The sequence below is a fragment of the Lithobates pipiens genome, unplaced genomic scaffold, assembly GCF_037356315.1.
Source record: "Lithobates pipiens isolate NorthernLeopardFrog02 unplaced genomic scaffold, aLitPip1_a1.2 Scaffold_16, whole genome shotgun sequence".
Classification (NCBI taxonomy): Eukaryota; Metazoa; Chordata; class Amphibia; order Anura; family Ranidae; genus Lithobates; species Lithobates pipiens.
The window spans coordinates 647,842,300-647,857,250 of record NW_027507748.1 but is presented as its reverse complement, the minus strand read 5'-3'; the positions used below and the strand labels follow the sequence as shown (position 1 = coordinate 647,857,250).

The following is a 14,951-nucleotide window of genomic DNA, read 5'->3' as shown; positions in this document are numbered from 1 at the left end:
ATCCTGCCATGAAAATCTTGGCAGTTATAGAGTGAGGGTTGTCTCTCTGTGCACTGTCACCCTGTCAAATGTGCCCCTACTGGATATTACAAGTGACCATGATGATCAGGAAACCAGTATAAAGTAATGATGTGCAGCCAATGTTTGAGGGAGTGCATTTAGGTAGGAATTGGCAGATGGAGTGGAGATCAGCAGCACTGATGGAAGAATGGTGAATACATTTTTATGGGGAAAAAAAAAATTGTTAATTATACACGGTTCTTCAGAGGCTAAGTTGACTTTCTGAGTAAAATATGCTATGCAGACAAGGAGTCCAAGTAGATTAAAATATACTGTGCGGTTTTGTATCAAGCTGAATGCACAGCATTTGAACATGGTAACACAATTGCTGCTGTATTGCTGGGGAGGGGCCATCAACAGATTTTGTGTCCTGCCAAGTACCCAGACAATGCAAATAATTTGGGAGTTTTTTTAGCCCAGATTTAGGCATGACGGAAAGAGCTTACAGGTATTCTCACTACATTAAGCAGCATTTAAAAAACAAAAAACTGCACAGTGTATTTTAATCTACTAGGACCTCTTGTCTGCATAGCCTATTTTACTCAAAAGGTGAGCTTTAACAAAGAAAATCCTGTTATGACTTAGCTCTTCTTAAATTATAAAATTATTATAGAACTTAATATGGAACCACACAATGCCTGCTAAGCTACTTCCCTTAGTTCCATACTTTTGTTTCCAAAAAATAAATCTCACTTCAGGTGTGTTGTAAAATAAGACGGTTTCGTTAAAAGAGATTTCTGGAAAAACTACATACAATCCAATATTAGGTGTATTCAAGAAAACCAAAGAGCCATCGCAACAGAGCATGAAACTCTGAAGGAAACTTTCCAATAATCCCACATGCTGTCTTTTAGACAATTACGCAACTTTAAACATAAACTAATCAGCAGGAAACTGACTAAAAGGACACAAACAAGAGAACAAATCCTTTGTTTTGTGTATCCGCATCAATCTATCGGAAAGTGTCACAGACAAATGGAACCTTCAATATTACAGGACCATGCAGCTGCACTACCACTATATTCCATTCAATGCAATGAAGGATGCAGAAACATTACAATGGTGAAACAGGACAAACATAAAAAAAAACAAAATATCTACAAAGACACTCTATAAAATAAAATAAGAAAGATGATTACTGTACACCTATGGGACATCATTTCTCACAACTATAAATGTTTTGGCTCACAAAAAGTAACTTTAGAAATACTCAGAAAAGGAAAATCTTACCTTGAACTACAAATAATTATATGTGATTTTGTAGACAATAGACTGAATGTGGGTTCAGCTTTCTAAATCACTATCAAATATATTTAGGGCCATTGTAACCTCTGTGACCCTCGCCCCTCATTCCATAGCCCTGTACTATTTAGCTGGCTAACCTTATTATTTTTATTACCCTGTGTTTTTTTGTGCTTTCTTTACAGAGATTGTGTTCTTTTCAGCTTTATCTTAACATTTTGCAAAACCTTTGTGTATTGGTACTGCTTGGGCGTAGAAGAAAGTGTATGCCTCAAAAGCTTGTCCAAAAATATTAAATGTTAGTGGAAATAAAAACATATCACAGACAGTACTCAACTGTGCTGTTGCAAGTGTACAATTATGCCTAGAATTACCTTAAGATGGGAAAAACTGGAGTCTAGATTACTTTCGCTGTATGCATTGTTGATCTATGGTTCACATTACTTTTTACCCACCATTTGTATAGTTACTCTAAATCGTAAATGTGCACACAGCTCTGAATGCATTAAGCAACTTGCCCATTTTGTTTGTGGGTACCTTTATTCTGTTGCTTGAGAAATTACTGTTACCTTCATGGTTACATGGTAGTTTGGATCACTGTCAACCTACTGGCTGCATACTTGCTCAGTTATTTAGACTTCAATACTATACTACTGCATAGTTACACAAATGCCATTGACCTACAAGTTAGATGAATGTCAAGTTCATCAGAAAATATCTAGTATTCTTTCTTGCCAAATTTGTTTTGAATGTTTTTTCTCTCTTGTCTGAACTTTCTGAATTTGTCTTACTATTACTGACTAATTTCTAAACCTATAGTAAGTAAAAAGAAAATCTGCTTTGACAGAGGTCGAAAATTGCAGTTTATGAAAAGATGTGGACCTATATGAAATCTGCTGAACCATCAGTATTTACCAAGACGACAGCGGAAGGAGTTGCCCGTGTACGGAAATCTAAAGGAAAATTTGCTTTTCTTCTGGAATCCACTATGAACGAGTACATCGAGCAAAGAAAACCTTGCGATACAATGAAAGTTGGAGGAAATCTGGATTCTAAAGGATATGGAGTGGCAACACCTAAGCATTCTCTATTAAGGTGGGTGGAATAGTATAACAATATAATATGTGTTGTTATAGTATTCCACCTTCCCTGATGTTCCTAACGTAGTTCTTTGTGTTGTACTGTGTGTGAACATAGTATGTTTCTTTACCTTCCATCTCAGTGTCTGTGCAGACATTTAGTCATTTCAACATATCCAGTGCTTCATCATTTCAGGATCATGCACCAAGCAAAGTAGTGTAATATTGAGCCACAGGATTATATCCCCTTAAGAACACTCGATAATAATACATTACAGAATAACAGCACAAAAAAATATCTTGCAAGCAGCTATTAATATGCTTTTTTTCAGAGTAAAGACTAAAAACATACCCTGTTGCTTCAGGAACAGTAGATGTGGGCCTCTTATTTGTGACCAGAGGTCATTGAAGCCTAAATGCTCAGGTAAAATTTAGCGGCGTCAGTATGTGTCAGATTACTTGACAATAGCTCTATAATTCATTTACAGACAATACAAATGGGTCAGCTTCCGTGTGTATCAATTGTTTTAGTATTCCTATTACATAAATGTCAATAGAAGAGATGGGAGGTGGAGAATTGCCAAGCTTGCGACCTTGTCTAGAGTCCTATTCTGCCCTGATCAGTCTGTACTTATGAATATTAGCCTTTAAAGTCATATAACTATAGATGAGGATAAAAAACAGATTATGCTCAAATGGCCCTTAAATGAGGGCTGGTTGTCTATAAAGTCAAAACTGAATTTAATAATGTAACCAAAAACATTAGCAAGTACACCTGAGGCAGATATATACTAAAGTAATTAAGAAAACAAGGACCCTAGCATAATGTAGTATGTAGTAGTTTATTATTAAAAGAGAAGATATTGCACTTGCATAAAATGAATGAATTAAAGTCAGATTCAAAAGTCAGCACTCCAAGGATCAGTGCTCCATAACCTGCAGGGGGAAATCCTTCTGATGCCATGTGGGCCATTGGATATGTCCCTCCTCCAACTGCCTGTAAAGATATGTAAACCTTTCTTCACTTCAGACTCCCAGGCTTGTGCAGATACATAAAAAAAAACAATTAGGCCATCTGCCCATGATTGAATGTTTAAATAGAGGTTAATTTAACTTCACTTTAGTTACCCACCTCACAGGCTTATTCAGACTTCATTTAGATGAATGTTGACACCCATTCTGCATGCAAGCTGCATTTGGTATTGCAGACTGTATCCCCTGTGCCTGTATCCCCTGGGGCTGCATGCAGGAAGCCTATAGAGGTCAATACAGATGCTGCAGCTGCAGAGACACAGCTGAACACAGCCACATGCCAAAATGCAGCCCGGGTCAGATGTGACTGCAGTAACACATGCAATCTGCATACAGAACAAATGTCAAGTCCCATCTGAATTGAGCCTAGAGACCTGAACACATGGGCCGAATGTCAGGAGACATCAGCCGGGTAAAAAAAATGGCTGACATTTAGCCTGTGTGTGTCAAAAGGCCAGCTTCTGTTGGACGAGCATTCTGGAAAACCAGCAGCCAACGAACTCCCAATCAGCGCTCTCAGTCAATGGCAGAGAGCGTTGATCGGAGTGTCCTGGTGGGGGGTCTGTCTCCTTGTCAGAACACGACAGCTCAGTGAGGGAGATCGCTTTACTAACTTCGGATGGTTATTACAGCAGGTCCAATTGGAGCTGTCAGATTTTTTTTCTTCAACGCACTGGGTTGAATGAAAAAAATAAATTGTAGTGTGTACCCGGCTTTAGTGTAGTGATGTAAACTTTTGTTTACTTTAAAAGAAACCTCTCCTAAGGCCTGGTTTACACCTATGCAGTTTGCTTTTGATCTGTTTCTGTAGTGCTTTTTGCAGAGTATATTGCATTTTTGCACATGTGTTTTTTTAATGCGTTTTGCATTTTTTATGCTTTTTTTTGGCCAATTTGTTGTTGGGCATATTAAAAAATACAAGACGCAAATTGTGGCACAAAACTTTCTATGCGCTTTTCTGATACTTCTCCATTGAAGTCTATTGAACCAAAAACACATCGTTTTGCATTTAAAAAAGTCCCTGACCCTTTCCAAAAATGCAGTGGCTAAAAAGATGTGAACTTGTCCCATAGGAACCCATGTTAAATTAACCGTAGTTCGTTTCTGCAAAAAGCACTATAAAACGCATAGGTGTGAACCAGGCCTTATTGAGAAGCATTGCTGACATCTCAGTTGGAAAATGCTAGGTGTCTGGCTGTTATACTGACCCTGTTGCATTAAATACATTGCCTCACTGACCAGGAACAAGTATGCCGGTAAGGACTTCTGATTATCCTCTTTTGCATACTTGTTCCAAGTTAGTGATTCAAAATGTATTGAAACCAATGGATTAGCATAACAGCCAGACTGGTAGGATCTTTAGAAGGAGATCAGCTCAGTTTCTTTCAAGACTGATTTAAACATTTAGTTGGGAAGTTTCTAACTTTCTTAAGGACCCATTAACACTTGTGCGTTTTGGCAAAGCTTTATAAAACATGCACTGTTTCCACAACACATGGCAATGTGCCTGTGCTATGTGCAGTGCCATTGCTATTGGTACCCCTATGCACTGTACATTAGAGTGCAATGCTCAACGCAACACAACACGCCACAATGCTAAAAAAGGGTCACTCATTTTTTGATCCACAATGGTGCATTGGCAGCCCATCCATAATTAATGAATCTGTAACCTTGACAGAGTGCATGTTAACAAGTGAAATGCATTTGTTAATGGGTAACACAATGTACGTTTGTTCATGCAATGCACCACTAAAGTATGAATGGGCCATAGACGGTGGAAAGACCCATATTGCTTTGAATAAGAAACATGCAAAGCTTTTGCAATCTGTTAAAACAATAGGGGGAGATTTACTAAAACTGGAACAGACAGAATATAGAGCATCTGTGCATAGTGACCAATCAGCTTCTATGTTCCGCTAAGTACAATAAAACATAGAAGCTGACTGGTTGCCATGCACAGCTGCTCCAAATTCTAACTACTTCAGTCTTAGGCTAGGTTCACACCAGTGGCGGCTGGTGGTATATTTTTTTTGAGGGGGCAGCAAACAATCCACCCACCCCCTGGGTCAGTCAGTAGGTCGGGTCACAGGAAACCCCCCTGGTCGGTCAGTAACCAGTCCTGCACTTACCCCATCTAGGTCGTGGGCAGAGCTTCCTATGGGCGGTGGCTTCCCTTGCACCTCCTCCCTCCTCCTCCTCAGTGGCCAATAGGATTGTATCTCCTCTCTGCCAATCGGGTGACTGATCTCAGGACCCACTTCCTGATTGGCAGGGAGGAGAATAAGTAAGACAATAGTGAATATTAATTTTCCATTGTCACACAACTGGGTGGGCTCGGGGCGCAGTGCTCTGTGCCTCGAGCCCACCCTTTTTTTAAGCCAATCAGAGCCTCAGGCTCTAATCATGTGCTTCTAAAAAAAAAAAGAACCCCATTGGAATCCATGCGTCCGGTGCCCTGCATGTAGATTAGGGGCCAAGCTCATGGATTAGGGACGGGCCGCCACTGGTTCACACTCATGCAGGTGTGGGAATGCATGTAAATCACACACATTCCTGCACACATTAATCTTTAATGACACTTCTGTGCATGTAAAAATTCAGTTCTTTTATGGGTGCAGGAAGGTGCTTTTGCACCATGCGGTTTCCACGCAGCTTTGATTTTAAAAAGGCGCAGGGACCTTTTTCTGTGCTTCCTATGGGTACTGTAATCCATTCAAATGAACTGTCTGTTGTGCCTGCACAAACAGTGTGAACCTGAGCAGTGTGAACCTAAGCCTTAGTAAATTCACCTCAATGTGTCTTTCCCTAAAATGTACTTAAAATGATTGTAAAGTCTTTTTTTTTCTATTAAAATAACAAACATGTTATACTTACCTGCTCTGTGCAGTGGTTTTGCACAGGGCAGCCTGGATCCTCCTCTTCTCAGGTCCCTGGCTGGAGATCCTGACCAAGGCGAGCCGCAGCTCCATAGAGCCGCAGTTCAACCCCACCCTCTCTCTCCACTCATTGGGTAACTGAGTTTGATTGACAGCAGCGGGACCCAATGGCACCGCTGCTGTGTCTCAGCCAATCAAGAGGGAGAGTCCCAGACAGCCGAGGCACTCGTGGACATCGCTGGCTCAGGTATGTATTAGGGGGGCTTCTGCACACAGAAGGCTTTTTATCTTAAGGCATAGAATGCCTTAAGATAAAAAAAGCCTTCTGCCTTTACAATCACTTTAATAATCTGCAAATAATATAAAAATTTAAAAATATCTTTGTGTAAGATGCAGACATGGGATGGTATTTATTACCCATTATTTTTATTCAGTCGTCTCTATAAATATATAAATATGTTACAGAATCGGTTTCAGGGTAGATAATTGACTAAGCAATTAATTTGTTACACAGTAGGCAAAAGAACAAAAATGTGACCCTCCAGTCAGGTATAATTTTAGTTTGTTTAGTATTGTGAATAATGGGGTCAGATGTTATACTGTATTTGCTGGTGCATGGTCTTTTGTGTTGCATACCTCTGATCTCATAGTTCCAGGGTATGTAAACTGTTATGTCAAAAAGCCTTTTCTTTTATTAAAATCTCAACTGCACCTTATTTTTATTTTTTTTATTATTTCCATTTTGCTATTGTGCTGTGACACTTTGTGTGGTTATGGCTTTTATCCCTGCTAAATAACCCTCTCATAATTACTTGTCACAACACTGCCTATGAACACATTATTATTCATCAACTTAGCTTTCCATTCAGCAAATGTAAATTCAATACTCCAGAACTAAAACACAATTTTCTACCACTATGAATTGGTATTTTTACACGGTATTGGATTTTCTTTTTTTTTTCTTTTGTGAGTTCATAAACCTAAAATAATAAGAATAATAGCTGAAGCTGATTAAACAGAACTTTTAGAAATGACAAGGCAGATAACACAGATTATTTTTCTTTCACCTAAAAGTGTTTTCTTGATATATACTTGTACGAATGCAAGTGGCCAGAATTATACAATAGCTAGAACAGAACTCCGGAAGCACCAGATACCGGCATAAACATAAAGGAAGGCCTGTGGAGTGATTGTTTCTTACTTATTGTGCTCATGGTCCAGCGGCCTGATCCATTAAGTAGTCCTGCATTGATTATTGTCTGTCAACAAACTAAATCTGACATAGACGGTTCGAATCCCTGATGATCGGGCAGAGATTCCAACCAAGTATGGGCTGACTGATTGTACCCAAGTTGATTGCAGCCTATCGGATTTTTCATGCAACTATTGCCAGTTCTTCCGGCAGGGAAGGCTCCCCCCCGCTGCAAGAACACAATAGATCTGTGGGAGGGAATCCCCCATCAACACCGACTGTGTTGATGAGGGAATGTACCAATTTTCTTATCTGCAACCCGTGGTTGCAGGAAAAGAAAATTGCGCCGTCTATGGCTGGCTTAAAACACTGCTTCAGTAAGATACAAAACAATAGTTATTGCAGGTGGTGCTTTGCACAAGATGTCTTAGAAATGCTTAAAGTGTATTTATAGCAAAACTTTTTTTTTATTTTTTTTTTTTTTACATTTTGGATAGAGTAAGGAAGCATTGTTATGTTTTTATTGCTGTCTGCATCCCTGCTTAGATATTTAACCCTCGACATCTGTCCTGGTGACCATTGTCTCCAAGACAGAAAGTGATGGGAATTCCAAAAAGTCACCAACCTGTTCCGGTGATAACGAAGGGGAACTTCTCCCACTTTTTAGAGATTTCCTCTTATTTTTTTAATGCACCTCTAGACAGGAAGTTGAAGGAAATCTTCACAGCCTTTCCCTACATTATACAAAAATAAATAAAATGGCTGTACTTACACATTAATGCTGGATTGGGAAAACAAAGACCTTCACCCCATGTGTACACATTTTTTGCATGTGTTCAAAACAGGAGCCTGTTGGAGATAGCTCATCATTCTGAACCATTTATTTCCAACATCAAAGGTGGTCTACAAAGGAGTTGTTTTGCTAACAAGCTGCAGTTTCCCTCACTCACCTCTTGTTCCTTTGGTGGAAGCTGACATGTTTCTGCTGTATCTGTCCAGACCACATAACACGAGATCTCCAGGGCAGGATGTGGTCATTGCCCAAGCTATATAGCAACCTGCTTGTATACTGCACATCTATTGCAATACCACCTGCAAAGTAATAATACTGAGGTTGTAATTAGCATATCAACCACTGCCAGATTAAGTTGATATAAAAAAAAATGCACACACACTGACAATTTCCTGTTGGTCAGCAGTAGAGAGGCTACTGCCATTTATGTGATCAGATTCGTGATAACAATAGAGAAGGAGGCAGATGTAAACTGCAGAAAGCCCAGTTGAACTGCAGATTACAATGAGCACTAGATCTAACTTTACTGCCTATTGAGGAGTCATAATTAACCTTTTCCGCTTTAGAGTATTTTAAAAAAATTTTGCACACAATTTAAAATATGCATTTCTGGCTATAAAATTACTTAAAGCCCCGAGAATATTATATATTTTCTAAAAGCAGAGGTCTTGAAGTATAAATAAAATGGTAGTTGCAATTTTTTTATCAGTTTATAAAATCTATATTTTTAGGAAAAAAATACACTAAAATGAATTTATTGCACACAAATACACATTTTTTGTACAAAATAAAAGATGAGGCAGTGTAGAGTAAATATATACCAAATGTGTCAGGCCTCAAAACTGTGTGCGCTTGTTCAATAGCAAAAAATTACAGTACCCAAAATTATCAATAGGCGACGCTTTAAAATATAACTAAAGGCAAGACTTATGCCCTATACCCACGGGCGGAAATTCAGACGGAAAACATCCGATTGGATTATATTGTCGGAATCCGATCGTGTGTGGACTTTTTCGATCGGAAATTCCAACGGTAAAAATTTGAGAGCAGGATCTCAAATTTTCCCACAAAAAAATCTGATTGGACTTTTTCCGATTGTTTGTAGAGAATTCCGATCGGACAAAGTGCCATGCAAGCTCAGATCAAATCATGAGACCAAAGCTATTGGCTACTAGCCTCAACGTAGTCCTGCCGTAATGAACGAACGTCATCACGTTCCGAACAATTGGATTTTCCGTCAACTTTGTCCGACCGTGTGTATGCAACACCAGTTTAGGACAAAATCCGTCTGAAAAAATCCGACGGATTTTGTTGTCGGAATGTCTGACCGTGTGTACAAGGCATTTTTGTTTTAGTTTTGGATAGAGGGTAGAGGGATTTGGACATCTGTCAGTTTTTATTGCTGTCCCAGTTAGTGAGATTCACCCTATTTGTCCTGTTTACTATTATCATTGAAAGTCAACGTCAAAGAAAATCCCAAATGTTGGGTTTGCCCCAGAAAAGTAATCTTCCAATCAGGACACTATTTCTGGTAACCTGGGAGGAAACCCACGAAATTCCACTAGTTTGCAGGGATTTTCTCACTTCCTTTCAGGCTATGGGACAGGAAGTGAAGGGAATCTCCACAATGGGATACAGATGCCAAAAAATAACGGGGCTTATAACCCTCCCTTACTCTATCCAAAATGAAAAAAAAAGTTTTGCCTAGAGTTCTACTTTAAGTGCTTTTACAGATCATCAATTTAGATTAAACCGTAAATGATGGCGCTAGAATTATTGCTCTCACTCTGATGTTATTTGTACTGGCAGGGTGACAGAGTTGCTATTATTATTATTTTTTATTACTTTTATTTCAAATGTCACTAAAGGCAAAACTTTTCATTTTGGAAAGAGTACTGAAGGGTTATAACTCCTGTCAGGGTTTTTTTTTTTGCCATCTGTGTCCCATTTGGGACATTTCTACTTTGATATTCTCACTTTGGAGGGATTTCTTCTCACTTTCTGTGGGAGAATCCTGGGGTGTCACCAGAACTAGTGTGCCCATTGGAAGATTTCATCTCTATTCCTGTTCTGGTGTCAACCCAAAATTTGGGATTTCCTTTTCCTTTTAACTTTTGATAATGGTAAACAGCACAAACTGTGGGTGTGAATCTCCCTAATAGGGGCACAGACAACAGTAAAACCTGGCAAGAGTTCTAATCCCTCTCCTCTCTATTCACAATTAACACCCCACCGCCACACACACACACACACACACACACACACACACACACACACACACACACACACACACACACACACACACACACACACACACACACACACACACACACACACACACACACACACACACACACACACACACTCTCACACCCACACTCTTTATGTAGACATTGGGGAGTCTATTAGATGCCCAAAGGAACAGATGTTCCTCAGTCTCCCCTGCTCACCATCCTGACTGTAGATGTTGTTGTACTAGGCCCCCAGGAGGAGCCAAAAAGTCCTGAAACCACTAGAAGGTGTGGTCGGGAGGTGGGGGATAGCATGCACTGGTCATGTAAAAGAGATTAGGCGGCTCCACAGACAACCAGATTACTTTTAAATAAATTCCAGGAGACAGTAGTTGAAAATGAAAACAGGCTCACAGCTGCTACTGCAGCCATAAACCTGTTTAAACCTGTTCACTCTTTGGATACACCACGCATGTCCAAAGAGCTGAACTAGTCAAATGCCCTGCAAAGTCCACTGTAAAGGGGAGGCTATGAAAATGGACGTTGTAAGTCCAATGTTTGCCTGACTGTGACTATTTCTCTATTTCTCTAATCTAAATTGGGCCTTAAAGTAAACCTTTGGCCAGGTTTTGGCGCATGCAATGATGTTTAACTGCAAGCACCGTGGGAAGGTCATCTTCAACATTCACAACAGTGGCACTGATATTGCAGCTCGTCTTCCCTTGCCTCTTCTGGAAACAGAGGCTTGACAATCTGCTAGCCTTGCAATGTAAACAAACAGCAGGTGCTGCTGGACTTCAGAATGTCTGTTGTGAACTTTTAGGATACATTATTCCACAGTACTTACAGCTACAGATGTCAGTGACAGCTTATTTTAAAGCTCTTGTTAGGAATATGTAATTACTTTAATGTCGATAGGCTGACCACATCTTCCCTTAAGCTTGTGTGCTTACATTTACAGCTTGACATTTGTGGAAGTGGAAACATAGACAGAGTCAGGACTAGCTGACTGCCTGGGGTTGATTCTGCTGTTCACTTATAATATGTAAATGGTTAATGTAGTTTAGAAAGTTTTAAAATTACTGTAGTCATGTCATGGAGAGGTGACTTTATCAACCCCTAGCTGATGGTTGCCCAAATAAGCATGTTTGGCTAAGATCCTGCATGCAAAAAAGAGATGTTATGGAGGAAACGATCATTTTTAGCAGTGATAGCAAATACTTTCATATATATGGAAACTCATAAAAAATGGTAGGCATTTCAAAGGTGACATGGTCTTTTTAAAACAAAAGTAATTGCAAAGTTAGATGCCTGCCAAGCACCTTTAATTCCTGTTGTCCTCCAAATTTACTGCATTAGAATAAGTGTAGAGGCAAAAAAGCAGACAAGTGTTTCTTGCTGGGACTGTTGAAGTCAGCCTCCAGCCCATACCTACAATTGCTTACACATCATATTCTCTCAAAATATACTCTCACTAACTAGATTTGACCTATCACCCTACTGTCACTAACTACTGCTGACCATGGGCAGTATGAAGGTGAATGATATTTCCATCTCCATGTCATGAAAGTGATACTACCACTAACATGACATAAAGGTGAGTAATATTAACATACCATGCAATATATTTTTGTTTCTACTCACGATTGTTAAATAGATCCTTATATCATAATTAATGGTGAAGCTATCTGGGTGCATTTCAGATTATTCAAGAAGACACAGTTTCTCTTTCATAGAACCTGTCATTGGAGTAGAAGGGTAATCTACTGCAGGTATGAAATGCAAGCAGCTTCTCAAACCTTTTAATCTTAACACAAACATTTCTGAAACTTCCAGGTAGTGTCGAAGGTTGGTACTAGGCACATCCCCTGACCTGTCTATGATGGGCTGCCTCACTGGCCAATAAGAATATGCAGGAGGCAGGAAGGGGTGTGCAAGCATTGGCACTAATAGGAAGTGTTAGATCTCTGTCAGGACGGCCTCAGATTTGGCAATGACAGGAAGGTTTTGCAGTCTGCTAAAGGTATGTACAGGCACCTCTAGGTGGCTACCCTTCATACCTGTAGCAATGTGCCCTGCCTTCCCTAATCGCAGAGTCACTTTAACATTGAGAATGTTTTTGTGTATGTGCTACCTATGTCTTCATTAAGAATATTTAAAATGTATCTAAAACCATTTTTATAGATAGAGTGTTGAAGTTTAAAACCATTGTCAAATATTCATTGCTGTCTGTGACCCTGTTAAGGGGATTGACTATGTGTCCTGGTGACCATCATCAATGGAACAGTAAGCGTGGAAGATTCAAAACCGAGTTGTCACCAGAACAGGAATAGGGTAAATCTTCATATATGGACACTTGTTGTGGTTACAGATGTTCCTCGCTTTGGAGAAATTTCCACTCACTTCTCGCTGTGTCTACAAGATTGCCCTAATGGGACACAGATGGTCAAATAAAAAGCTTGACAAGGGTTTTAACCATTCCCTGCTCTGCCCAAAAAAAACATTTTCTTGGCTTCAGATGAGGTTTAACCCCTTCCAGCCCAGCTTATTGTAAAATGATGGCTGGTGAAGAGCACTGTTCTTCTAGGAGAACTTCATATGACATCCTCCCAGAATCTCACCTCATGTGCACCCCGCAGGCTGCGCTTCGGCAAGATCTGTCACTCACCATGTCCACCAGATATGGCTGATCACAGATAACTGTACAGGACCACTGCCGGTACAATGTGATCGCTGTGGCCAACCCCAGCAGATCACATGACAGTTATACACAATGAAAGGCTTTGTTACATGCCTTTCATTGTGTACTATTTTGATGAGCTCCGTGATTGGTTACAGTCCTTACATGGTATAGACAGGGCCAATTACAGCCCATCTGTACCATGTGATTAGCTGTTGTCAATCACAGCTCTTCACAATAGTAAACACTGAAAGAGTAGTTTTCATTCAGCAAAAAATGGTTGCTTATAACTGTAAAATGCACAGTTAAAAGAAATCATAGTGTGTATAAAGATAAATAAATAATCCTGATCACCTCCCCAGAGTGGCACAGTGTTACTGTGGTAACACTGTATTTCTCTGGTCACTGTATGTAAAAAAAATTGGGACAAAAAATTACAACTTCAAAAAAACTCTCTGTGCCTCCTGCTAAATACCTGTCTACTTTAAAAAAAAAGGGGTCATTTGGGAGATCTTTGTACTGTTCTGGCATTTTCTGGCCTCAAGAAATGAGACAGGCCAGTGGTACATCAGGACGGTTTGATTTGTAAATATATCCCATAGTTTGTGGACTCTATAACTTTCCTACAGACTAAACTAAATGTGTACTGATTTGGGTTATTTTCAAGAAATGTAGTAGTATACATTTTGGCCTAAATTTATGAAGAAAGATTATTTATTTGCAAAATTTTATAACAGAAAGAAAAATTTGTTTTTTAAATAAAAAATGTGGTAATTTTTAATTTATTTAGCAAAAAAAAAGGAGATTAAATACCACTGAAAGAAAGCTCTATTTATGTGAAAAAAATTATAAAAAAGTCATATGGGTACAGTCTCATATGGGTAGAGCGCTGAAAGCTGAAAATTGGCCTGGGTAGGAAGAGGGTAAAATTGTCTGGTATTGAAGTGCTTAAATAATTAATCTTACAGTATAGACAAAAGATTGCCGAATCCTGAGCAATTGTAATGTACACAGTGAATCCTACTTAAAGTAGAACTATAGGCAAATTTAGTTTTTTTCATTTTGGATAGAGCAATAAAGGGTTATAACCCCTGTCAGATGTGTTTTTGCCATCCTTGTCCCATTGAGAAGATTTCCCTTCACTTCCTGCCCCATAGCCAAACAGGGAGTGAGTGGAAATCCCTGCAAATCAAGGGCATTTCTTGGGGACCCCCAGGTCACCAGACTGGTGTCCCCATTGGAAGATTTCCCCCTCTATTACTTTTCTGGGGACAACCCAAAATTTGGGATTTTCTTTTACTTTCACTTTTAATGATAATAGCAAACAGGAGAGTAAATATTCTTAACAGGAGCACAGACAGCAATAAAACCAACAAGCATTCTAATATCTCTCCACTTTATCCAAAACTAAAAAATGTTTATCTGAAAAGCTAGTGAAAAATATAACACACAGGCATCCAAGCAAGTCTATAATATTAGGTTTGAGAGATGTTACCTTATGTTCAATTCTGACATCAAGATTGATAACTAAAAAAAAGGAAGATATTACTCAAAATATACATTTTCCATTTTTCTTTTTGTTTTGCTTGCTAATATCTCCATAGTATTAAGAAATGTATAATAATGTTAAATGCTCCTCCATGCAAGAATAATTTTTGTATTAGCATGTCCGCTGCATCTGGTTCTTTTTTTTTTTTTTGAACAAGGTACATAAATTTGTTCATGCATGGATACAAACATGATGCTTCCATCATTGAAACATGCTT

General features: G+C 39.1%; 1 protein-coding gene across 10 annotated transcripts in view; it reads left to right on the top strand.

Moving 5' to 3' along the window:
• GRIA4 (glutamate ionotropic receptor AMPA type subunit 4) overlaps window positions 1-14,951 on the top strand; it is a 478,284-nt gene that overhangs the window by 442,953 nt on the left and 20,380 nt on the right. For all 10 annotated transcript variants that reach the window (XR_013274705.1, XR_013274706.1, XR_013274704.1 and 7 more), the window contains one exon: window positions 2,150-2,397. Coding sequence is in view for 7 of the 10 variants with exons in the window: in XM_077484347.1 (XP_077340473.1) it covers window positions 2,150-2,397 (248 nt within the window). In the remaining 3 variants the exon portion in view is untranslated. The remainder of the gene's footprint in view (window positions 1-2,149; window positions 2,398-14,951) is intronic.